Here is a 24,693-nt window from a genome sequence, read left to right on the forward strand (position 1 = left end):
CATACTATCTTCAGTCCCCCCCCCCTAATTTTCCCCCTAATTAAAACCCATCTCCAAAGATATATGGAATATATCCCCAAATGCTGTATTCTTGTCCACTCTGGTTTTACTCAGACTATCTATTCTGAGGTTTGGCTATAAAGGAATACAGAAACTGAAGAACTTTTCACTATGACAGTCACAATCATTGTGTTCTTAATCAGAGGATAAGCACAGTTACCTAGTTTTGTAGGCATAAAAATACTCAATTTATCATTTTAGAAAATAATCAAAAACATGTTGGTTTTGGCTTTTTGTTTTTGTACAAAATTATGTAGAACACTACAGATTGTAAGAGATGGAAGGGACTTGGGAGATTGTCTAGTCCTAACAACTGACCATTCCATCATCCTCAAAACAATAGGTCCCTAATAATTGGTTCAAAAAGAGATTTGTTCACTTTCCCAAATGTATTTTTGGCTATGCAAAAGGTTGTTTTTAAAATAAAAGGGAACCTAATGGCAACTCTCCCAGCTCAGACTCGTGACTGCCGCTTAAAATAATTTCTAAAATTGCATTTCAGGAGATATGACGGAAAGCAAAGCAAAGAAGATAGAGATCAAAGATGTTGATGGACTAACCTTAAGCAAGCTAATTGATTATATCTACACAGCAGAGGTAGAGGTCACAGAAGAGAATGTCCAGGTGAGGGGAAGCTGGGAAAGAACCTCTTGGTTCCTCTGTGGCATTGGCAGATCATTGAAGCTTCCTGGCCTGCAAATTATTTTTCAATCGGCTGTAGAATACTTTCCATCTTACAAGGCTTTTGATGATGATTTTCTGCTGGTTCTTAATTGTATTATTTAATTAAAACAAACCAATGTATCATATTTCCTCGAGTATGAAATATGACAATGTAAGAAAACAGTTAAATGTTTAAAAGTATATAAATTTGAAATCTTAAGAAATAGAGCCATTTTAAGCATCCATATTCAATATAACTATGCGAAATAGCAGGAATCTTAAGAGGTAATATATTTTCAATCGTACTGATATAAGTAAAACACAGAGATTAATTTTGAACAAGCAGTATTTATCGATAGCTAGGATTGAAATGAGGGTCCTTGGTGCACTCTGAACTTGGTTGTTTTCTTGCAGATGTTTCATTGCCCAAACTAGGTAACTTCATCAGAGAGTACCAAGGACGCCTCAAGCAACATTTAAAGAATGTTTGAGTCCTCTTTGTTTACTCTTGAAAAAAAACTCCTTCAGCCAGTGGTGTTTCTTGTGTTGTTCAAATCATTGATCTGAATACATGTTGCAGGATCCAATTTGGGTTGGTCAACGGCCCCAGAGGACCAGATTGGATCCTGCAACATTATGCTGGGACACGTATATTCACCTTCATTCCTGAATATATGTGTATTTTAGTTTTGTAAAATTTTGCATTAGAAAATACTATGTGTAAATTATTGGGAACGGTGGTCAACAAACCTATGGTAGAATTTATTAGCAGATATACTTATTATATTTTGTTTCTTCTCATTATTTTCTTGCTGTTAGTACCATTTACAGCATTATCTTGTACACATCTCAGTCAAAAGATCCACTAATCACAGGAGGGTTTATCAAAAGTAGAGAAAAAGGATTATTGCTTTTTTTATGTAAGTCACTTTGGAAAGTTTTCATTTTTTAATGTTAGCTGTAAAAAAATAGTAAAAGTACAGAATACGTTTTGGGTTGAAATTTAAAATGAACTATTGTCATTTTATTTATTATACTCATGTGTGCATGAATGTTCACACACAAAATTGGTACTGTCTTTTCGAAATTGAGCATCTCTGAAGAGATTAAAAATACAGAATGTACACTTGGAACACTACATTTGACATGACAATGAAAATACAATAGCTTGGTCTAGTGTGTTATTTGTTGTTTCAGTTCAGGCAGAGTTTAATGAGGATAATGAAAGTTGAGATCTAAAGATTTTAAATGAAATTTACAGTCCATTGCAGTGTGAGTTTGGATGCTCAAAGGTTAGCATTCAGTTCATATTTATCTGTTTTTGTACATCCCAACTCCTGGTGTTACATTCTAGTTGAGATCACTTTGAGGCCCTCTCCAGGTATTATAAAATAGGAAATATGGATATGAACATGGTAACAACCCATCTCCAGCTCTTCCTGATCGCTTGAATTGTCAGGGAAAATCTGCATTGAGCTGTAACTATCTTCACCTTCTCGGAGTCATTATTCTCCAGAGAGTCAGGAATTTGCAGCTTAGGGTTTCCAGTTCCATGGAAAACGATGAACAAGAGATGAAACACTTTTAAACTTTTCCTCTCAGTCTGAGAAGATCTGTGAAGGGGTTTCTAAAGGATAGAGCAGGGGTCCCCAACCCCCGGTCCGTGACCTTTACCGGGCCACGGCATGCCAGCAACTGGGCCGCACAAACAAGAAAAGCCCCATCTCTGGGATGCAGGTAGCACACAAAACCACGCCCCCTCCGGTCCATGGAAAAACTTCTCTCCACGGAACCGGTCCCTGGTGCCCAAAAGGTTGATGACCTCTGGGATAGAATCTTGAGAGTCCAATTTGCCAATTTTGAGAGTCTAGTTTGCCAATTTTGAAAGTGCTGGCTCTTGTTCTATGATATTCCAATAATTTAACCATTGAAATACAACATAGATGTGGATGTTCACAACATAGATGTGGATGTTCCCCTTCCTGGGAAGCATGCTGTTAATTATCTTTTCATTTTGTCCTTCATTGTTTGAGAATATTAAAATCCTGAAAAACTGATGTTAGCTAAAAAAAAACAATTATTATTAGTTTCTCTTTACTAGGCGAGGGCTAAGCTATTCTAAGAATCAAGGTATTGAGGCCTAGAGACTGATTGTTTAATTTTATTGATGCCTGTTGGGGTTAGTGCTCTCTAAAAAAGTTACTGATTTGTGATATTCCCGTGTGATCCAGCTGGGTTGGATTGTTCTTGCTGGAATAATAGAATGAATGCACCTCGGGGCATACTGCAATTTTATTGTTCTGTTTGGCTGAAGTATGTTGAAGAAGTAGAGAAATATAGTTCTTTTCTTGCTCAGGTGTGTTGTAGTTTGGTTAGTCTTTAATACTTTTTAGAATTGTGTTTCAATGTGGTATTTTTTGGAGGACCTAACATGGGACTTCAATTGTTAATTGCTTTTCTTTTTCGAATTTCAGGTTTTACTGCCAGCTGCCAGCTTGTTACAGCTGATGGATGTTCGACAGAACTGTTGTGACTTTCTTCAGTCTCAGCTCCACCCCACAAATTGCCTTGGAATTCGCGCCTTTGCAGATGTGCACACCTGCACAGAATTATTGCAACAGGCCAATGCCTATGCAGGTGATTGTAACAACCTCATGATGTTCCTGGTTTTAAAATATGAAAATATTGACACCTTGAATACTAGTACTCATCCTTCAATATAAAACAAAACAAAGGGGGGGGGGGGAGAACTAATTTGCAGCTTAAGCTTGTAGGTGATCCTCTTGCATAATAAGAGAACTTTTAATATATAAAATGCTAATTCTAACCAGTAAACTTCAACTAAATATTTATATATTTTCATTTTTAATGTATATTTTATTATTTTTTTACAGTAACAGTCTTTAGTATTTAATAAGCAACACATTGTCTGGGTTTATGTGTTTAACATTAATAGCAATACAGTTTCCATTCCTACCCTTTATTTCATTTTTCTAACCATTTATAAAATTTTTCCCATGTTTGAAAGTATTCTGAATCTTGCTTCCCCTTCATTTTCAGATGGTATTTCTTCATTTTTCCAGTATTGAGCAAATATAATTCTCACTGCTGTTAATATATGTAATATTAAGTATACACATTTCTTATCATAATTTTCTGAAATTATGCCTAAAAAATAATTCTGGTTTATAGTCTACATGTGCTCCTATCATCTTTTCTAGCCACCTATATATTTTTGACCAATAGTTCTTTGCTTTGGGGCATGTCCACCAAAGATGCTAATATGTGCTTGGATTTTGTCTGCATTTCCAACAATTGCTAGACACATTTTTAAACATTTTTGCTAATCTTGCAGGTGGTAATATATTTATATATTTTCAGTTGAATTTTACCGGTTAGAATTAGCATTTTATATAATCTAAATCCCTCAAGTAGAGGAAGGCAGCATGGCATCTCATAGATATTTCAGGATGAATTTTCATAATTCTTGAATAATGATCATGTTGGATGAAGTATATCAAAAGTTGTAGTTTGGAGGTCAGTATGTTTCATACTCTTAAGTTAGAACAGCCACCCCAACCTAGGTGTCCTTCAGAAGAATGGATTTCAGCTCTCCAAATTCCTTGCCTACATGATCTTCATGTCTGGAGGGACAAACATTGGAAAAAGCCGCCATTAAGATACTATCTCATTTAAATATACATCTGGTACTTTAAATACACCTTTTCATCCTAGATGTTCCAAACAGACATGAGAATTACAAAATACTTTCAACTTACAAGCAGGCAATTTTACAGAATTTTTTACAAAAAAAATTATACCGATGTTTTGAAATGGCAGTGTTGAGTAAAATGACCATTGCATATTTAAGATATACTGAAACAACAATCAGCCTTATCCTTCCTAATAGTAATTGTCTGCTCCCTAGTCAACTCTAAGTTAATACATCATTAACTGGAAAAGGATATGGGGGAAGTTAGAAAAAAGATACGTGGCTAGGTAGAACGTTGAGGTTCTACTTGGGTGCATGTCTTTAAAAGTCAAAGAACATTTTATCTTTTGAGCAGAAGGTTGTGGAGTCAAGTTTGCATAGGAAAGAAACACCATGATGGGTTTTTAGGGAAAAACCAGAGAATGTTAAGAGAGCTATGGAGGAAAACAAATTTATAGTCAGGTTCTAATGTAAGATTAGAACCATTTGGAAGAAGAAAAGTACACAAAATATAAAGAAAGAGAAGTAACAGAAAGACCAGATGTAAGTAGAGAGAGCAAGCTACAATGAAGAGCTTTTGAGTTGAAGGAGTTACAAAAAAGAGGTTTTTATCATGTGTAATTGGTTGTTTGAATAGAAGGAGTATTAGGAAAATATAAGGTCAGGTTGAAGGACATGTTTTTAGTGAAAATGTACTGTTCTCTTTCTGCTGCAAGCTATTTCAGAATTGAGAAGGTAGTGGGAGAATAGGGAGGGGAAGTGTTTTTGAGCCATTAGGGTGCCTCTTAGTTGAACTTACAACTCTTGAAGCCAACTGGTAGCCTGCTATTGGCCTGTTATATGATTAAAATGTAGTATACAGCTATAACATTAAAGACTTTGTACTCTATTCGCTGGAAGTGAATATACAGTATTTGAGAGAAGTTGTAAAAATGTAGTCTTGTCCAATTTCCAATTGGCAGGTTTCTGATATGGGGAGTACTTAAACCACATGGTCTTGTTTCATGCTCTCAGAAGGATAAACAATTATAGAAAGTTATGGGTAAAATAGCCAAGAATACAGTAGTGAATCTTAAAATATCCTCCCACTATTGTTATTTATAGGCTCTGAAGTCAAATACTTCAACAGATCTGCAGAAAATGCCTGACCACTGAAGCAAATTGTTTTTCTCCAGAGATTTCAGATCTATTCCCTAGTCCCATTGTAGCCTTCGTCATAATTGTCCTTACCATGAAGTGCCTTACTGGATGGAGCCTTTCCTAAAGGAATGGAAGTGGTGTCCATATCAACGATATTCTTTCTTGATAGTAATAGCAATAGCACTTAGACTTATATACCCCTTTACAGTCCTCTCTAAGCAGTTTATAGAGTCAGCGTATTGCCCCCATGTCCTCATTTTATCGACCTTGGAAGGATGGAAGGCTGAGTCAGTCAGGAACGAACTGCCAAACTGCAGGCAGCTGGCAGTCAGCAGAAGTAACCTGCAGTACTGCATTTTAACCACTGCGCTACCATGGCTTATGATGATGATGATGATGATGATGATGATGATGATGATGATGATGATGATGATGATGATAACACAGTAGGATAATAGGATGATTCTATATAGCTGCAGCTCTATTTCTATCCTCCTTGTCCAAATAAACTGGACTTGACTGGTAAATAGGACATTTTAAGTGTGAATCAAATTAATTTGCAAATCCAGATACAAATCTTTTCTGCATGTTTTTAATTAATGAAATGCAGCAGGCATGTGCTAAGGGGACAGATGCTCTGACATAATGGTATCTGGCTAAACTAACAGAAAATAGAGACAATTTTCATATGCCAGGATATCTTGAAGACTGACTAAAAAGAGGGATTTTTGAAACATGACAGATAGGGCTAGGGCGGCAAACATGGATGCATTCTGTGATATGTGTAGAAAAGAAAAGGCGTATTTCAGGCTTGGAGGAATTAGGAAAGGAAGAATTGAAAATGAAACAACTCATACAGGCATCTCTTATTAGCACAATTTATCTGCACTTTTGTATTGACATGGTCACTAAACAAACCAGATCTAAAGGTTTTGCATATCTGCAATGTTGATCTTGTATTTTGTTCCTTTACTTAAGTGCAGACAGCCTTTTTCACGTGCATAAAATACATTTTTTAAGGTCTTGTTACTGATGTAATGAAACAAGAACAGAAGCCCTATTGATAAGCAGTTCAACCAATGTACCACTTCATAATATATCTTTGGTGATACTGCACTTAGAGTACGCATACAGGTATTCATCAAACCTCGGCTAATTTGAAAGCCGGGAAAGATATAAACAAGGGCAGTCAATATGATTATGGGGCTAGAGCAGCAGTCTTATGAAAAAAGCTACAGTGTTTAGATTGGTTAGCTTGCAGCAAAGGAAGTTAAAAGGAGACTTGTTAAAGTAGTGTTTACAACCTGAGCAAATCCAGATCTGTAGACTTTCAACTCTCAGAATTCCCTAGCCAGCAAGGTCATTGCAGAGAATTCTGGGAGTTGTTCACATATCTGAACTTTAGCTAGGCTGACAGAACTGGGGGTCATTTAATATAGTAAGATTCAACCTAAGTGGAGAGATTTAGGACCTGTAAAGAAAGCACTTGCTTAATTGCACCAGCAATAGCACCTTATTATACCACTTCATAGTGCTTTACAGCCCTCTAGGCGGTTTACAGAGTCAGCATATTGCCCCCAAACAACCTGGGTCCTCATTTTACCAACCTCGGAAGGACGGAAGGCTGAGTCAACCTCGAGCCGGTGAGAATCGAACTCCTGGCAGTGGGAATGCAGAGTCAGTCTGCAAATATACTACACTCTAACCCCTGTGCCACCACTGCTCCTTAAACCTTGGGACCGGTGACGATGGCTGTCAGTTTGGGTGCCTGTAAGGCAGTCCTTGACTTACAACCATAATTGAGACCAGAATCTCTATCGTTAAGCCAGGCGGTTGTTAAGTGAGTAGTGTCCATGTTTGCAAAGTACCAATCACTGTAGTTGTTAACCATGCTGCTGTTTAAGCAAATCCAATTTTCCCCATTGACTTTGCTTGTTGGAAGCTGGTTGGGAAGGTTGCAGATGGTGATCCTAGGATCCTGCAAGGGTTGCAAATATATGCCAGTTGCGAAGCATTTGAATTTTGATCACATCACTGGTGGGGGTGCTATGTCACTTGTAAGAGAGAGAACTGGTTGTAAGTCTTTTACAGGGCTGTAACTTTGAAGGATCACCAAATGAATGATTGTAAGTTGAGGGCTACCTGTAAAAGATTCCAGAGAAATTATGGGTTGTCATGGTCAACAAAGGTGTTTGTTATAACTGGCCTGCCTTGAAAATCAGCTGCTAAATGAAACCTGTTGCTCTCTTATCCACATTTCTGAACTTCTTGAACGTAGGACGTTCAGAGCTTTGCTTACTTTCTTATATCTGGGACAAATAATTACCTTTAAATGTTTGATTTTTTTTAGAACCATTTAATCTTTAACCAGACCAGCACTGAACAACGTTTAATTTAAATCTGGTTTAAGTGCAAGAACTGTTCTTGAGGTTTTTGTTGCCCTTCATGAAGAACATATTACTTTAACATCCCCCTGTGAAATGTTAATGAAAATATTCCAGAAATGCATTCAAGATTCCTTTGGCTATACATTAACTGTGTACATTGAAATAATTTGCATTTTAAAGCAGCAGAAAGCAACCAATGAGCTGATTGAAAACCTTCTTTGAGAAATGCCTAAAGCCGATAACTTGTGTTAACACTATGATTTATTTGATTTTGGTTTAGTGTGTTGTGTGGTCTATAGTCTAGTTACCACTAGAGTGTAAACGTTTGCCTTTATACAGTTTTAAATATTTCTTCAGAACGTTATATTCTCATTTTAAATATTGCTTCCTATAATATTGAATAAGTGGGATAGTTCATTATAATTATTAAAGTTGGGTTGAGATTTGTGTTCTCAAGAGCCACCTGCTGGCAAACAGAAGTGTTTACAAAGCCACTTTAAAGAAATACTCAGTAATAACACTCAGAGCTGATACTGTAAATGAAAAGAGCTGAAGGTAATATCTGTATTGCAATCATTCTCTGTTTATATATGTATTAATATGATAGCAACAACTTCATTATCACATTGCTTTTCATCTTGAAAAACAAGCTAGATCCCAATCTATTATGAAGTACTTGTCTGAAGAGAAATTCAGTTTCTTTGTGCAGTTTTTCACACTAGTATCAGAAGCTGTCTTTCTTGGATCTGCCCTACATTATTCTACCAATGTACAGTTATTATTTTATATGTGTAAACAGTATTTACAATTATAGGCTTTATAGGCTGTTTCGAGCCAAGCACTTCCCAAATGTGCTGGACAACAGTTCTGTTACCTACAGCAGGGGTCTTCAAACTTGGCAAGTTTAAGACTTGTGGACTTCAACTCCCAGAATTCCTCAGCCAGCCAGGGTCCACAATGTACAACCTGTTACAGTCAATGTAACAGGTTGTACATTGGTTGACAGATGCTTCCTGCAGGGTTTCAGTTAGATGTTCCTTCTTGTTGTTTTCTGTACATGATTGAACCTGAAACCCCTTGCATGTCAAGCATGTTCTAAGCTGTGGCTCTTCTGCAGTACGACTGTGAAGTTCAGAGTTTCACACACTCATAGCAGCAGGCTATATATACATTTCCTGATGTGATAGTGGAACTCGTTTTCCTTTATTGGTGTCACTCCTCAGCATCAATCAGTCTGTTGTTCTTTATGCCCTCCAATGCCATTGTTCAGCTATTGTTGCTAGTCCTTTGGGTTGAGTGAAAACTTGGATTTTCATTATGATCTTCCTTTTCTTAATTTCCAATTCTTTGGAACAGAGCAGCATTTTCCTGAAGTGATGCTTGGCGAAGAATTTCTTAGCTTAAGCTTGGACCAAGTTTGCAGCTTGATATCAAGTGACAAGCTCACAGTGTCATCAGAGGAAAAGGTATTCTTGATTTGTGTCTTCTGTATTTATGAAACTAGAGCAAAACCTGCTTCACTATGTAAGACAGAAGAGAAAGATCTTTCAGAGAAATGACAGCTTTCGCTGGCTGTCACATGGATATGAAATAAATGCTCTTCTTTGAGAAGAGCCTCCCCTAAAGTTTGCAAGGCACAGATATGCTGCCATAAGGAGCAATGCTTCCATAGGTATTTGGATCTCAAGCTAATGAGGACTTTAAAGATTGGCACAATTGTGTTCCAAAGCAGAGATCCTCAACCTTTTGGGCACCAGGGACCAGTTATGTGGAGAGAGATTTTTCCGTGGACTGGAGGGGGCGTGGTTTTGTGTGTTGCCAGCATCCCACAGATGGGGCTTTGCTTGTTTGTGAGGCCCGGTTGCTGGCATGCCGCAGCCCAGTACCGGTCCACGGACCGGAGGTTGGGGACCCCTGTTCTAAAATGTCTGCATGGTGCTGTCCAGAACTAAGACGGAAGTGGAATAAACTCCAGCAGGCTTTGCAATTCTCTAACCTAAAAAAATTCAATGTACCTAAAAGCAGAAGACTTCTATGATCAGGAAAGGGATAGATCAAAATGGTCACTAATGAAGCTGAAAGGATGAGGAGGCATACAGATCAAGACTCACAATTTAAAACATTGCTAAATGAGTATTTGATTAACCTTTTGTAGAAAGTATAACAAGCTGGATGGAATGCAATTAGTGCCACTTGCAATTTAATGTCCCATCTCTAATTTACACTGGCTGAAGGATTCGGTTTTTTAAGCAGCACAAGCGTACAAATGTGCACAAGAGCCATCGGCTCTTTAATCTGGACATCTCATTGGTGACTTCTTCTTACTGCACTTTCATTAATTGAAGCTCCTTTTTTCATCAACATTCTTTCTGATCCTGTCAGATAGTATTTAGGTTTCCAGCCTGGAAGTTCCCTGTCAGGCATAACTCCTGTACTGAAAGAAATTTGCAGTTGCTGGTGATTGGATGATTTCAAAACAAAACATACAAGATTTGGGGTGTACAGTTGTTATAGTTATGTGACCACATTTGCAACCTAAACTGTATTTGATTTTCTTTCCCTGACTCTCAAAATCTATTCTAAACTAAAAAGTAAAATTTTTAGTGGTATACATATTTGTTCATTTCATAGAACTTCTGACTTTTTTCCCCAAGTCTTATTCTGTTACCATCTTCTGCCTTTAAAAAAATGTTTAACTAGTTTCTGCAGACTTACTATTACATAACTTATGAAATCACTGCTTTCAAATTTGGATTTTGTAATGACAAATTATGTCCCCAAACAACTTTTGCTGTTTGCAGGTCTTTGAAGCTGTCATTTCGTGGATAAATTATGACAAAGAATCTCGCTTGGAACACATGGCAAAGCTGATGGAGCATGTTCGCCTTCCTCTCTTGCCCAGAGATTACCTTGTACAGGTTAGTAGTCATCAGATCTTTGCACAGTTAAAAATAATACAAGCCCCAGATGCTTCTTTATGACTTGACATCCATTCATTTATCTCCCTTAGGAATCATAATCTTTGCAGCCTTCTTGCTAGGTGAGCCCAATGCTTTTTTCACATGAAAAACTCAGTTGGATGGAACAGGGATTACATTTATCTACAATAAATGATGCAAGAAAGGCTGCCATTTTATATTCTAATGACACATGAATTTGGAATTTTTAAAACCAACTTCACATTGTATAGGTGTTTTTAGTGGTGTAATAGATAGAATTATTTATTGGCCAAGTGTGGTTGGACACACAAGGAATTTGTCTCTGGTGCATATGCTCTCAGTGTACATACAAGCCATAGTGATAAATCATGATCCTAATCAACATAAAAATACATTCATCATAAATCATAAGATACAACACCATCATAAATAACAAGATGCAACACTTAGTGATAGTCATAGGATACTAGCTAAGCAAACAACATAAATCATACTAGGATACTAAATAAACAATATAAATCATAAGATACAAGCAACAAAGTTATAGTCATAAGAAGATAAGGATAGGTAATAGGAAAGATAAGGAGAATAATAATAATACAGCTTTACTAAGTAGTTTGACAGTGTTGTAGTTGTTTAGCAGAGTGACAGCATTGGAGAAAAAACTCCTTGTGTCTAGTTGTTTTGGTGTGCAATGCCCTATAACTCAAATACCTCTATGCATGTATGAATGTACAATATGTTACTATTGTTCTTGCTGCTGTTAGTTGCTTTTCAGAGAAATTTTTTTTCCATGGCAATATATAGAATAAGATAATACAGATTTCAATGTTAATAAAGAGCAAGTTAATCTTTTCCCAAAATTTGAAACACCAAGCAAATGCTTTTACAAAAATTAAGATTATAGATTACAAATTAAACTTTTATATCTTTATAAAGACCTGTAGAGGTACTGTTTGAGAAACTTCCAATATAGGAGCACTGTAAAAAAAAAAATCCTTTCCCTTGTGCCTGCTATCTGGTTGCAGTTTACAATTTATGTAAATAGTCTTTGCACAGTTTATTTAGGTAGTCTTTTGAAGATAATTCAAATATTTCCTACCGTACATCTATCTCCAAAAACTCTTGTGTATCCCATTTCAGTGTTTGCCACCCTTAACAACTTTTAAGATGTATGGATGTCAACTCCTAGAATTCCCCTGGCCTGTGAAGTCCACACATCTTAAAAGTTGTTGAGGTTGGCAAACACTTAATGAAATAAGACTAGCACAATTTCATGCATAGAATATCCATCAGTAATAACTTGAAAATAGAAGTAGTATTGGAAGGAATGAAACATGGGAATCACTTAATGAACTACATGTTGAATAGGCAAAATGGCCTATAGCTTCATACATCTAAATCTTTCAGAACAGATCCAGCAAACGTCTCTTGGCACATATTTTTTAATGTTTACCACCTATGTTCATCAGTGAAATGCAGCCACTGCACTAACCTGTTTTGACATTTAGACAGTTGAAGAAGAAGCTTTAATCAAGAATAATAATACATGTAAAGACTTCCTCATTGAAGCCATGAAATATCACTTACTTCCTCTGGATCAGAGACAGCTGATAAAAAATCCTAGAACCAAACCAAGGACACCAGTCAGTCTGCCAAAGGTAAACAATCCTACCTTGTTGAAAATGGTAAATTTTTAGTCAAGAATTCTAGTATATACAACAAACACTGGCACTGATTTCAGCCCAAGCATAAAAATATGTTGGCATTGTATTCCACTAATTAACACTTTTCCTATTCAAATGTTTTTCTATTTAGTATTGATTCGGTCTTAAATTACCCTAAGGAATTTAGGATATATTTACTCTAGTATAGAATATGTACAGTGCAAAGAAAGCACAAAGGGGAGGATTACATATAGCCTTCCTGTAGATCAGGGGTGTCAAACTGCTGGCCCGTGGGCCAGACGTGTCACGAAACCGCGCCCACCCCTTTTTCCTGGCAATGGGGAAAAAGCTTCGATACGTCGTGCGATGTCACGTGGTGTCGTGAGTTTGACATGCCTGCTGTAGACGTTAAATGTTGGCATGTATTTGGGTGACCATGAATATCAGTTCAGATTAGCCAATTTGTGGACGAACAGTTTAGTTTTGGGCAAATGTGAGTTTTGGATCTTTTTTAGATAGGTGTATTATTTATTTATTTGATTTCTATAGTGCCTATCTTAACAAGTGACTTACATAAGAATGCAAACAAATATTAAACATAGATTTAAAATGTGGAAATATTGCTTTTTATTAGCATGATTTCATTCTGACTTTTTTTCACATTCTAAGTTCCTCTGTGTTAAAAGTACTCTCTTCAGATGTTAATCTCCATGGCCAGGCATTCATAGAATTGTCATATGTTTCCGGGCTGTTAATAAAAACCTGTGTTTTGGATTCTAAATTACTGATCATTTTAAAAGCAATATAGTTTATTAAGTCAAAGCGCAGAGGCCTTAATCCAAAGATAACAGCAGCAACTTTCTGGCTGTACTTTTAATTTTAATATTTGGCAGATGTCAAAGTCCTATGCTTCTATTATAAAAGATTTTTTCTGGAGCAATTATTTTTTACTCCGTTTAATGCACTCAGCTATTTTGGGAGACAAAGCAGTTTAAGAATCCTATTTTTTAATGTGTATTTCTATTGAAAAGGCCATGATTCTGTGAGGATTTTTTTTTTTTACAATAATTACCTTTTCTTTCTCACCAAGATAATGATTGTAGTGGGTGGGCAGGCACCAAAAGCCATTCGAAGTGTAGAGTGTTATGACTTTGAGGAGGAGCGATGGGATCAGATTGCTGAACTTCCCTCTCGGAGATGCAGAGCGGGTAAGTTTTTTTTCTTTATGATGGTCTCAATCACTATTTAAATATTATTTGTTCCATTATTTATATATTCTGCCACCTATAGGTAGTTATGTAATATATCCGTCACCTTTCTGCTTTTCTGAGTAAGCAGTATTATGCAAAGTACAGAAAATAGTAAATTTTGTAAGGAAAGAAATTGGACACAAGACAATAAGAAACAGAGTTTATTCATTCTTTCCTGCAACTGAACCACTTTAACCTAATTAATTTTTTGTGGTTACTCACTTTTATACTTAGTCTGCCTTCAATCAATGTTGTTTTACACACAGACTTCTTAAATAACCAATTCTCAGTGCATTTAACTTCTGTGTTGTTCGTGACACATCTAGCCATTGTTTCTTTATAACAAAACAATTTGCTCTTACAGATAGCAATTATTGGTTTTATCAACCATCTGCATAGTACTTACACCTTCCCACTAGCATTTACACATCTTAAAATGTCTCTATCCATTTCCCCATAATTAGCATGCAAGGTACTCAGATTCATTTACTTACTGTAATGTTTTATTTTTGACTTCATGTTCTCTGTTGAGCTATCTTGACATTTAGTATCTTAATTTTTGAGATTTATCAGTCAGCCCTAGAGTGGAGGGAAGCGTCTCTGTTCTGGAGTTCAAAATCGTCCATTCAAAATCGTCCGTGGCTGAAAATCCTCCTTGGATTTCAGTAGGGAGTTATTTCAGTCAGCCCCAGAGTCAAGGGGCTTCCTTGTTATCTCTGGGGGCTGGCTGAAAAAGCTGCTCATGGAGTCCAGGCTTCTTATCACATCCACCTTTAATAGTTTCATTTTACAAAAAGTCAAGTTGTAAAGCCAGGCTCAGAGGTTCCAGACCATTGTTAAAAAATAAAACAAGTGGTGCTTTATCTATTTATTCAAAGAATGTACGTGACTACTCACCTTATTAACCAAATAACTTTGGACAAGTAACAAGTTCATAAATCATACATTATGTGAAACAATACAAAGCAATAGCAATAGCACTTAGACTTATATACGGCTTCACATGCTTTACAGCCCTCTCTAAGCAGTTTAGAGAATCAGCTTATTGCCCCCAACAATCTGGGTCCTCGTTTTACCGACCTCGGAAGGATGGAAAGCTGAGTCAACCTTGAGTCCTGTCAGGATCGAACTCCAGGCTGTGGGTAGACTTTGCCTGCAATACTGCATTCTAACCACTGTGCCACCAGGGCTTGTTAACATAATTACACAATTAAAAATAACCTTATAGCACAGAACACAACAAAACACATACCAGGTTTCACTAACCTCCTGGCCTCAGTGCCCGAAGGAAAGCCAGATCTTCAGGACCGTCCAGACTTTGGTGGAAGGCAGTTCCATAGGATGGGTGCTTTGACAGAGAAGACAAGCCATTTGGGTCCCACTGGATGACATTGCTTCCTAGAATGGGCACTGACCCTGCCAGGTCTGATGGGACAGGCCGAAACCAGGGAAAAGAGAGATCTTGCAAGTAACCTTCCCCTGAGCCATGCAGGTCATTCAAGGTGAGAACCAGCATTTTGAATTGCACTTGGGACCAGTGCAGCTCATTAGCAGTGGTATTAGGTGGGCATATCCACATACTCCCGTGTTAAGCCCCAGATTGTACATGCTGCTGCATTCTGGACTAGTCCTGGATTATCACCTATTTGGTGAGGATATGCTTTCCAAACTTGCCTGCTGCTCCCCCTCCCCCCCAATTTTGGGAACCACTGTAATGAACATTAATAATAATTAGAATTTAATTAAGTTCTACCAACAAGTTCTCTAAATACATTACAGCAGCTGCTAAAAGCTATTTAACACACTGCGCTAAAATCTTGCTGAGCATAACCAACAAATATGCAATTGCAGACGCTTGTACATTATTCAAGGAAAATTCATCAGAATTTACAGGTGCTTGTTGAGAGTACTTGGGGTCCAGTCTAGATTCTTATTTGTATAATATTTGAAATAACTCATGTGGGTTATTATCAAAGGTATCTGTTGACAGGTGGATTATACCTACTGAATATAGATCATGTCATTGCTAAAAGCTGCCAGAAATTGATAACACACAGGTTAACATGGTGAATCATGCAATCAGAAGCAGTTAGATGAACAAACACCATCAATGTTATTATTATTATTTTTAATGATCCTTATGTGGCTTCCTGAATGTAAAGAAGTTGGAATAGGAGTTTTGTGGTAGGCAAATGACAATTTGCTTAAAGCTTTGCTCTCTTTTAATTTATTTTTAACAGGGGTGGTATTCATGACAGGCAAAGTCTATGCGGTGGGAGGTTTCAATGGCTCTTTGCGAGTTCGGACGGTCGATGTGTATGATGCAGTGAAAGATCAGTGGACATCTATAGCTAGCATGCAAGAAAGACGAAGCACTTTAGGAGCTGCTGTGCTCAATGAGCTCCTGTACGCTGTTGGCGGATTTGACGGAAGCACTGGTAAGCTAATGCACAAAAGGCAGCCCCAATGGAAGAATATTCAACTCTTTATTCCTAAGACTTTCTTCTGGAGAAAGTTCCTCCGTTCATAAATACAAACTTTTGGCATTCTACAGCTACTTATGTTATGCCCCCATTTATTTTAATAATGATCTCTCAGGAAAATGGATGGAGCTGAAGCCTAATTTTTAAGGATGGTTAAGTTTGGCATGCCCACGGGAAGAAAAACTAAATGTTTACTTAAGAAAATTCATTGCTTCAAATTGCCACCATAATGTAGTTAATCAGATTCTACAAAACCCCTCATTGAACTTCCCTTCCCTGTTAGGAGGTGGTTTTAGAATGCCCCATTAAGCATAGATCAATAACAAGAACTGGGATGTTGTTCTCAGGGGTGGCTTCTCACTGCAAACTCATGATGATTGCAATAGGTAAGGGTAGTGTTAATGCTTGGAAAAGAAGTTTCCTGATTAGCAAAGGAGCTCTGGCTTCTTTCCTTCCTTTTGTTTGCCTGGAAGGGAAATGATCATTATGAGATGAATTCTGTGGATAGGAAAACCCAGTGTTATATGTTTCCCCTTTTCATGTTTTCAAACTAGGTCTGGCATCTGTGGAGGCTTATAATTACAAGATCAATGAATGGTTTTTTGTGGCGCCTATGAACACAAGAAGAAGCAGTGTTGGAGTTGGAGTTGTAGAGGGTAAGGAGTCTCTGTTTTGAAGTCACTCATATTTTATTTACAGCCATGCAACATTGCGACTATCAATATCACAAAATTACATTCAACCAATTAAATGAGTCAGATGATGCTAGATGTTTTTTTCTGTAAATACATCTCTGCCTGTTCTATAAGTACAACTGTGTCTGAAAGCTTAGTTGGTCACTTTTTCCATGTTCCCATATTTTCTTATTATTAAGAGTGGCATATATTTTTTTTTATTCCCTGTTCTGGATAGAAATTAATAAATTAGAGAAGGAAAGAGTTTCTGAACTGGTTAATATGTTTCATGTAGGTAGTTCTCAATTGAAAACCATTCATTCAACAACTATTTAAAGTTACAATAGCACTGAGGGAAGCTTAAAACAGGTCCTTGAGTTTCGGCCAATTTTAAAGTGTCAGTAACTAATACACTTCCATTCTCCATTTTATAATAACAAAAATATCTGAAATGATTACTGCTTGTAGCTAGAGCTTTTAAAAAACTTCTTGCTTTGTAAGAGTTTCTCATTGCTTTGATGTTTCATTGGAAATGCCTAATAGAAGTCTGTTATACCTACTGCCACCAAATTTGTAGATCTTCAACAAATTTATGTCCACTATGTGATAATCAGATGAGCAGTGATTAAAAACTGGTTATTAAATATTCACCATATATTTTCCTTTAATTGATCCTGTTGATGACTGATGCTGAAATTCTAGGTAAACTGTACGCTGTTGGTGGATACGATGGAGCATCACGTCAGTGCCTTAGTACTGTGGAGCAGTATAATCCAGCTACAAATGAATGGTCTTATGTTTCCGATATGAGTACTCGGCGCAGTGGTGCAGGTATTCTATCCCAAATCATCATTATTTATTTATTTAAAGTATTAGACTTCTGCAGCATATGCCAATATTTCTTTTTACGTTTTTTTTCTCAGTTCTTTATGTCAGCCTCCTTATGATCAGGTTGATAGGCATTCAGGTCAAAGCAAATAGCCTCATAATGGGCTGGAGTAGATAAATATGGACCATCTAAAGAAAAGTATTGACTAACAAGTTGGGATGTTCAGTGGATATAGTTCTATAAACTTCTGTCAAATTAATAATAATAATAATGATTATTGATGACTAACCTGAAGTCTACTTCAGATTGACAATTCAGTCTAGACCAGGGGTGTCAAACTGCCGGCCTGTGGGCTGGACGCGTCATCAGGAAACCGCACCCACCCCATTGCCGGCAATGGAGAAAAGGCTCCAATACATTGCGTCGCGAGTTTGACATGTCTGGTCTAGACAGTATTAGGTTCCGGTAGCAGCCAAGATTGAAATATTGACATTAGATATGGAATATTTACAGCTACAGCAATTCCTTTTCACAAATGCCCTTACAGATATCATGAACATGATTAGAACATAGAAGCAACTGGGTACTTGCCTCATGGCTAAGGCTGCTTCCAGAGAGTTTATTTTTTTTATGTTATCTTCACTTTCCATGGTATACATAATGAAATGGATTACTAAGGGGAAACCTCTTGTTTGGCCACTGTGAGAAGCACAGCAGTTACTGGCTATAACATCTCTTAACAGTTAAAAATAGTTTTAAAAAAAGACAGGTTGTCACGCTGTTTTGCCTCTTAGTTCCTCCCAGATTGGAAACTTTGGCCCACTTTTGAGAGGGTTTCGGCAAGGGTTAAAGCTGCTACCTCATCCTTTCAAATGCCTAAAATGGCCCCCAAAGAAAGAAATAAAAGAAAAAAGAGCCTAGAAATGTCAATTCCTGGAGGCTGGAAAAGGGTGCTAGGTAGCCTCAATTTTCCTCCCCATTCCAGGCCAATTTTGTCATCCTTTCAATATGGATTAGACTAGAAAACCAAAGTTATGAATGCTAACACTATTTTTTATTATAAGGGTACAATTACAGAATCTTGCAAGCCTATATGTGCTCCCCTCTCCCTTATCTTTTTTTTTTTTTTTTAGAAAATTTTATTTATTTTTTCCATCATAAAAAAACAGTCATAGGTAAGCATAATCAACAGCCTCTCCCTTATCTTTATGAGAACTAGAGAGCGTTAAATCAGATGCTTTCTCAGATTACATTTTTGCCGTGCACTCAGATTTTTTTTTTATCTGACCATTGTTTGATTGTGGCTCTTCCTCCTGTTCCTCATGGTTATTGTTTCTGCCTCTTACAAACTCTTAATTTTATGTAATAGCTACCCCAATCGATACTGTACTGTTTAGTGCTCTTGTCGGGGCTATGCTGTTGGCATGACAATTTATTATCCCTGACAGGAAGTTGATTTACAATAGACCTTAAGCTCCCTGTTTGGCTTTTTAGGGGTTGGTGTTCTTAGCGGCCAGCTATTTGCCACTGGAGGGCATGATGGTCCTTTGGTGAGGAAAAGCGTGGAAGTATATGATCCTGGAACAAATACATGGAAACAAGTAGCAGATATGAATATGTGTAGAAGAAATGCAGGTATTTCCCTCCAAAATTTCTAGATCACTATTCAGGTATAAACAAAGCAATTAAGGGAAATATTAATACCAAGGATATGCAATAATAAATGTGTGCGCCTTTAAAGCTGTATAGCATTTTTAATGACCTTAGCAATAAAAAGGTCATAATGTCTTATTTTAAATTAATGTTTGATTAAGTCTACATTAAGTCCAGCAGATTTGAAAATATTTGTAAAAGCAGTGTCAAATAAGGGAGTCTTCTATGCATCTGTAACTTAGTGGGCAACCAAGGGGTTAGGAATCCAACAAGAGACCTGATTTGCAGGACATTTAATACATTTTTAATTACAGGTTTCTATATCTTGGATTTGTAAAGAAATATGTTAAAATAGAAAGACAGAGAGAATATTAAAATATGTAAATATCACACTTTAAAAACCTTAGGATAGTCTGCAAGAAGTACAACTTAAATAGTGATAGAACTATGGAATTTACAGTAAAATGTAATTTAAAAGCACATGTACAGAGTTTGGTAAGAGAAGGGATAAAACTATAAGAATTAATAAATTTATTTTAAAGGATTTCTAGATATCTGAAATTTGACACTTTTTGTCCTGTGAAGCTCATCATTTGCTAGGCCTAAGAACAAGCATTTTAAATAGGGTGTACTTATTTATTTTTAATTAATTAAATATTAAACTTAAGGGGTATATAGTTCAATTCATACTTATTGCAGAATGCCATCATGGATGCCATGATTAACAAATGAGTAATATGTGGGGCTTCATTCTGTGTTTATTTAATTCAATTTCAAGACTGTTTCAAACCTATTCCTTACTAACTCTGGGCAGTTTAGTTAGAAGAGGGAAAAATATAAAGGCTTTTGTTAATAGTTTGTTATTTTATTTCAGTGTTCCACTTATGAATAATTATAATTGTTATTGAGGTCTCATAGCTAACAATAATTTTTAGATCCATTTTTCATTTTTATTATTTTTCATTTTCATTTTTATTATGGATTACAAACACAACTATTAGTTGTCATCATTTGTTATGCCTGCGGGTTGGTTGGCTTTTCACAAATAATGTTTTCTTAATGATTAGAAAAAAAGCAAAAAAAAGAAAGAAAGATGCAAGCAGAAACCACTAGTATGACTGACAGAATGTGTGTAATTTCAGTAAATTGTGGAATAAAAGGTGTTAATAATAAAAATCAATATTAAATTTGCCTTTCTGTCTTGCCATGACAGCAGCTATAAAAATTAGGACTTCTGCCGTACTGTTTTTGTTCTCTCTGTAGGTGTGTGTGCAGTGAATGGACTTCTTTATGTGGTTGGGGGAGATGATGGCTCTTGCAATTTGGCCTCTGTAGAATATTATAATCCTGTCACTGACAAATGGACACTATTACCAAACAACATGAGCACTGGAAGAAGTTATGCAGGTAAGCAGTGCATTGGTTTAGACTGGCATAGAATGACAGACAAATTGATTATATGTTGTTTAACTTCCTGCTATGGCTCTTGTTGATGATTGCTGATCATTTTCTTGACTGAATCGGATAGAATCCCAGATCTTTGCTACATGTTTGTGTTTTCATTAGATTTACCCATTGGCAATTTAGCATTGTGCCATTGGCATATACGTAACTATGTAATCTCCACTTCAGGTATATTGAATATTAAATTGTTCTGGGTAGCCTTAGAATTTATATGCTTAAACTTTCAATGGCACTCACAACTTTAACTGAGCAGAATGATACCGCATAGGGCACCAATTTTTGAACCAAGGTATTTCAGATAGGCTAATTTACAGCCTCTAAAATCTGGGACTCATGATTCTTGAGGGAATGAAATATGGGAAAGTAGTGGCTCCTTCAGTTCTACTGGCTGCTGCAGTCATGTGATCTTCATTTTCAACATTAAGTGGCAGTTTCCCAGCCAGTCCCTCAATCCCTCTTTCCTCCCCCAAACAGCAGCAGGCATTTACCAATCCACTAGAAAAGGAAGGAGAGAGAAACAGGGAGGAAGGAACACCTGCACACACTTCCCAGCCCATGCCACCTTCTTGTGCACTTCCCCAACCTGTGCCAGCCCTGATCCATGCCATCCCCACACACTATCCCTGACCCCATGTACCTCCCCAGACCCATGTGGCACCTCTTATGTATCCCCACAAACGCTCCCCCCCATGCCTGTCCTATATGCCTTCCCTGACGTATGCAGCACCTCTTGGGTACACCCATACACCTTTCCCAACTCACATGACATCTCTTGTGCACCCCCACATACCATGTCTTACTTGAATGCGCCCCACATACTCTCTCTCCCCCCTCATTGAGCAATAGCCACTTTCCTGCTTGCTGGCCTTGGGAATTGCAACTTCCTGCTGGCCTCCTCATAGGCTTTCTTCCTGCAAGCTTCCCACAAGTAAAATAAATGTGAGGTTGGCAGGAATTGGAGGGAGGGAGAGAAGGAGATTTATGTTGTACGCTGCCAGCTTCCCACAGGGAATGGGGAAGTTGGCAGGAAGCTGGAATTCGTTCCTATTCCTGCTGCATTTTTGCCCACCCATGGTCATTCTGTTTCTCTGTTTAAGTAAGGAAATATCTCTGAAACAATGGCCCAACAGGAAATGGGTTGCCTAAGTGTTTTAATAAAGATTGAAGTAGCCTTTAGTAAGAGTCAGAATAAATTTACAATATATTAGTTCTTTCACAGTCTCACCTGGTTCTTATGGGAAATCTTGAAGATTCTCTCTCTCTCTCAAAATAGATAGAAGGGAGAGACCATTAAGACAGGCTTTGGAAAATGCATAAGAAACTTGGGATAAATAAGGGATCTGTTAACTTTTCAAGTCCTAATGGCAATCCTTATGGAAGAGGCCCTATCAGAGCACATGGCCTATACCATCTGACCTATAATTATCCAGTAATATTAATTAAGAAGAGCCCAGTTGAAGTCTACTAAATAAAATGACAAGCCAAACTATAGCTTTGACTTTCAACAGTTCAGTTTTTGTGTCAGAATGTATTAGTGACACATCTAGGAGTAAAATAAAAGACATCAGAAAAAGACTGCCCTTTTTCATAGGGAATGAAGTTAGAATAAAGGCCTAAAGGCTACCTCCGAGACCGCCTTCTGCCACAGATTCCCTCCCATAGACCGGTACGCTCCCACAGAGCGGGCCTCCTCAGGGTGCCGTCGGCCAAGCAATGTAGGCTGGCGACCCCCAGGGGGAGGGCCTACTCTGTGGGTGCCCCCACCCTCTGGAATGAACTACCCCCCGAGATCCGGATGATTCCGGATCTCCTTACTTNTTAATTGGAAACACAGCTTGTAATATTTGGTTTTAATTCGGCTTTTATCGGGGTTTATTTTCTGTATTTTTGTATTTTGTAATTTTTTGTATTTTGTGTTTATTATTTGTTTTTAATATGCTGTGAACCGCCCTGAGTCCTATGGGAGAAGGGCGGTATACAAATTAAAATAATAAATAAATAAATAAATAAATAAAAAAGAGATCTTTAAAAAGACTGTAGTTTTTCAAGGGGGATGAAGTTAAATAAAGCTCTAATTGTACCCCATGCAGTAATTACATGACAGCAATTGGAATGAATAATAATTTGATGGCAGCTGGAATAAAATTCTCTCCCTGCAATCCACTAAAATTGCTGGGATGCCTTTGGGGTCACGGAGAAGGTGTAATTCATTATAGAGGCTTGAAAAATATCTCCCACAATTTTTAAAAACATCTCACCTGCTTAATGTCTTTAGACACAATGAAAAGTGTATCTAGAATAATTTACCATTCAGGTCTGTCACTAACATATGGTGGAGATGTTTTTCAAGCCTTTACAATGGAATTAGAACTTCTCCATGACCCCAAAAGATCATATTTTTCTATTTTTATTAAAATGCAAATTCTTAATTAAAACACAGTGTATTTTTTCTTAGCAGTAACAGTATAATAGAGTTGGCAGGGACCTTGGCTGCCCCAACCCAGCAGCATAGCCCAAAGGGGATTCGTGGTGCACCATAGCTATGGGGCTGCCAGAAGCCCCCGAGCTGCAATGAAAAGGCTGGTTCTGCCCAGTTCAAAACTGCACCCGGCCCGGGGAAGCCACAGCTGCCACAGCCCAGCTGCAGTCTACATTGCCACCCTGCACTCGGAGGCCCCTGCTGCCCTACAGTCTGCCACCCCAGCTGACTTTCAGAGTCTTTTTATTCCTGCTGCTGCATGCCTGGCCTGGTCTTTCACAAGGCAACTCTGGCCACACGAGGCCATCTTTCCCAGGTTTCATAAGGAAAACACCATGCATGATCTGGAGAAAAAAGCCTCCTGTGGCCAGAAAGGCCAGGCCGAGCAAGAAGATGGTGAAGATTGGCTAAGGTAACAGGGCCTGCGGTGTGCAAGCAGCCAAAAGGGCATAGATGGCGGGAGAGAGGGGGATAGAGGGAGTTGAAGAATACAAATTCGTGAAGGGTTAGTGTTAGGGATAGGATTAGTGTGGGTGGGCTTCCAAGCACCTGAATTTTGATCACTGCAACAGCCATAATTTCAGGGACTGGTTTGTTAGCACTGCCGTAATTTTGACAGATCATTGAACAAATGTCTAGGACTACTTATATGGTTGTTTTCGTCGTTTTTCATTTATCATTTTTATAACCAAACAATCTATTTCTTAAAGGAAGCGAGCTAGCAATTTCTAGCAATTACTCAGTGATTAATTTAAAAACGGTGACAATTTTTGTTAATTGCTTCAGGACAGTACAATATTATGCTTTCAGTCAATAATACTATAGCTCCCATCAGTGGTATACATGTGGCAGAATAATACGTCTGTTTGGAATCTATCTTTCTGCAACAATGATAAGCAAAGGAGACTTCATTTGTGAAAGACTCACTAGTTGAAGAGTCGAGATCTTGAAGTGAAAATTAGTCTCTAATCAGCTTGAATGGAATGCATTGAATACAAATTTCCTATCTCTCTTGCAGGTGTAGCTGTGATCCATAAACCATTGTGACACCTATTTGTGTGAATGCAACGCAAGAAATGATGTCCATCTAGCTTGAGGTGTTTTAGAAGAAACGGGGGATTTTTAATTGCCATACTAACACTTCTAGCCTGACAAGCATATATACTAAGAACATCCCTTTCTGTTCAACATGCCACTGCTGGGAACAAATTCCAGAAATAAGGTGTTGCTTATTTTGTGGGTGTTCTGTTCTGTCATTGTGTGAGCTGTTTTATGTACAGCCCGGATTGAGAT

At 37.6% G+C, this 24,693-nt stretch overlaps 1 protein-coding gene across 1 annotated transcript; it reads left to right on the forward strand.

The window, feature by feature from the left end:
* Nucleotides 1-562: 562 nt before the first annotated feature.
* KLHL3 (kelch like family member 3) lies at nt 563-24,447 on the forward strand. The gene is made up of 12 exons (XM_015817698.1): nt 563-684; nt 3,198-3,360; nt 9,319-9,428; nt 10,764-10,880; nt 12,413-12,562; nt 13,659-13,776; nt 16,059-16,256; nt 16,856-16,957; nt 17,678-17,806; nt 19,299-19,439; nt 20,721-20,864; nt 24,419-24,447. The coding sequence occupies exons 1-12, from the start codon at nt 568-570 to the stop codon at nt 24,445-24,447; spliced, it is 1,518 nt and encodes a 505-aa protein (XP_015673184.1). The 5' UTR covers nt 563-567.
* Nucleotides 24,448-24,693: the final 246 nt, after the last annotated feature.

The sequence above is a fragment of the Protobothrops mucrosquamatus genome, unplaced genomic scaffold (genome assembly GCF_001527695.2).
Source record: "Protobothrops mucrosquamatus isolate PMUCROS unplaced genomic scaffold, P.Mucros_1.0 scaffold623, whole genome shotgun sequence".
In the NCBI taxonomy this organism is placed as follows: domain Eukaryota; kingdom Metazoa; phylum Chordata; class Lepidosauria; order Squamata; family Viperidae; genus Protobothrops; species Protobothrops mucrosquamatus.

Coding starts and splice junctions, on each gene's coding strand:
- KLHL3 (XM_015817698.1), top strand. CDS start 568: ATGACGGAAAGCAAAGCAAAGAAGATAGAGATCAAAGATGTTGATGGA. Junction 16,257..16,855: donor CGGATTTGACGGAAGCACTG/GTAAGCTAATGC, acceptor TTTTCAAACTAG/GTCTGGCATCTGTGGAGGCT. Junction 19,440..20,720: donor TATGTGTAGAAGAAATGCAG/GTATTTCCCTCC, acceptor TTCTCTCTGTAG/GTGTGTGTGCAGTGAATGGA.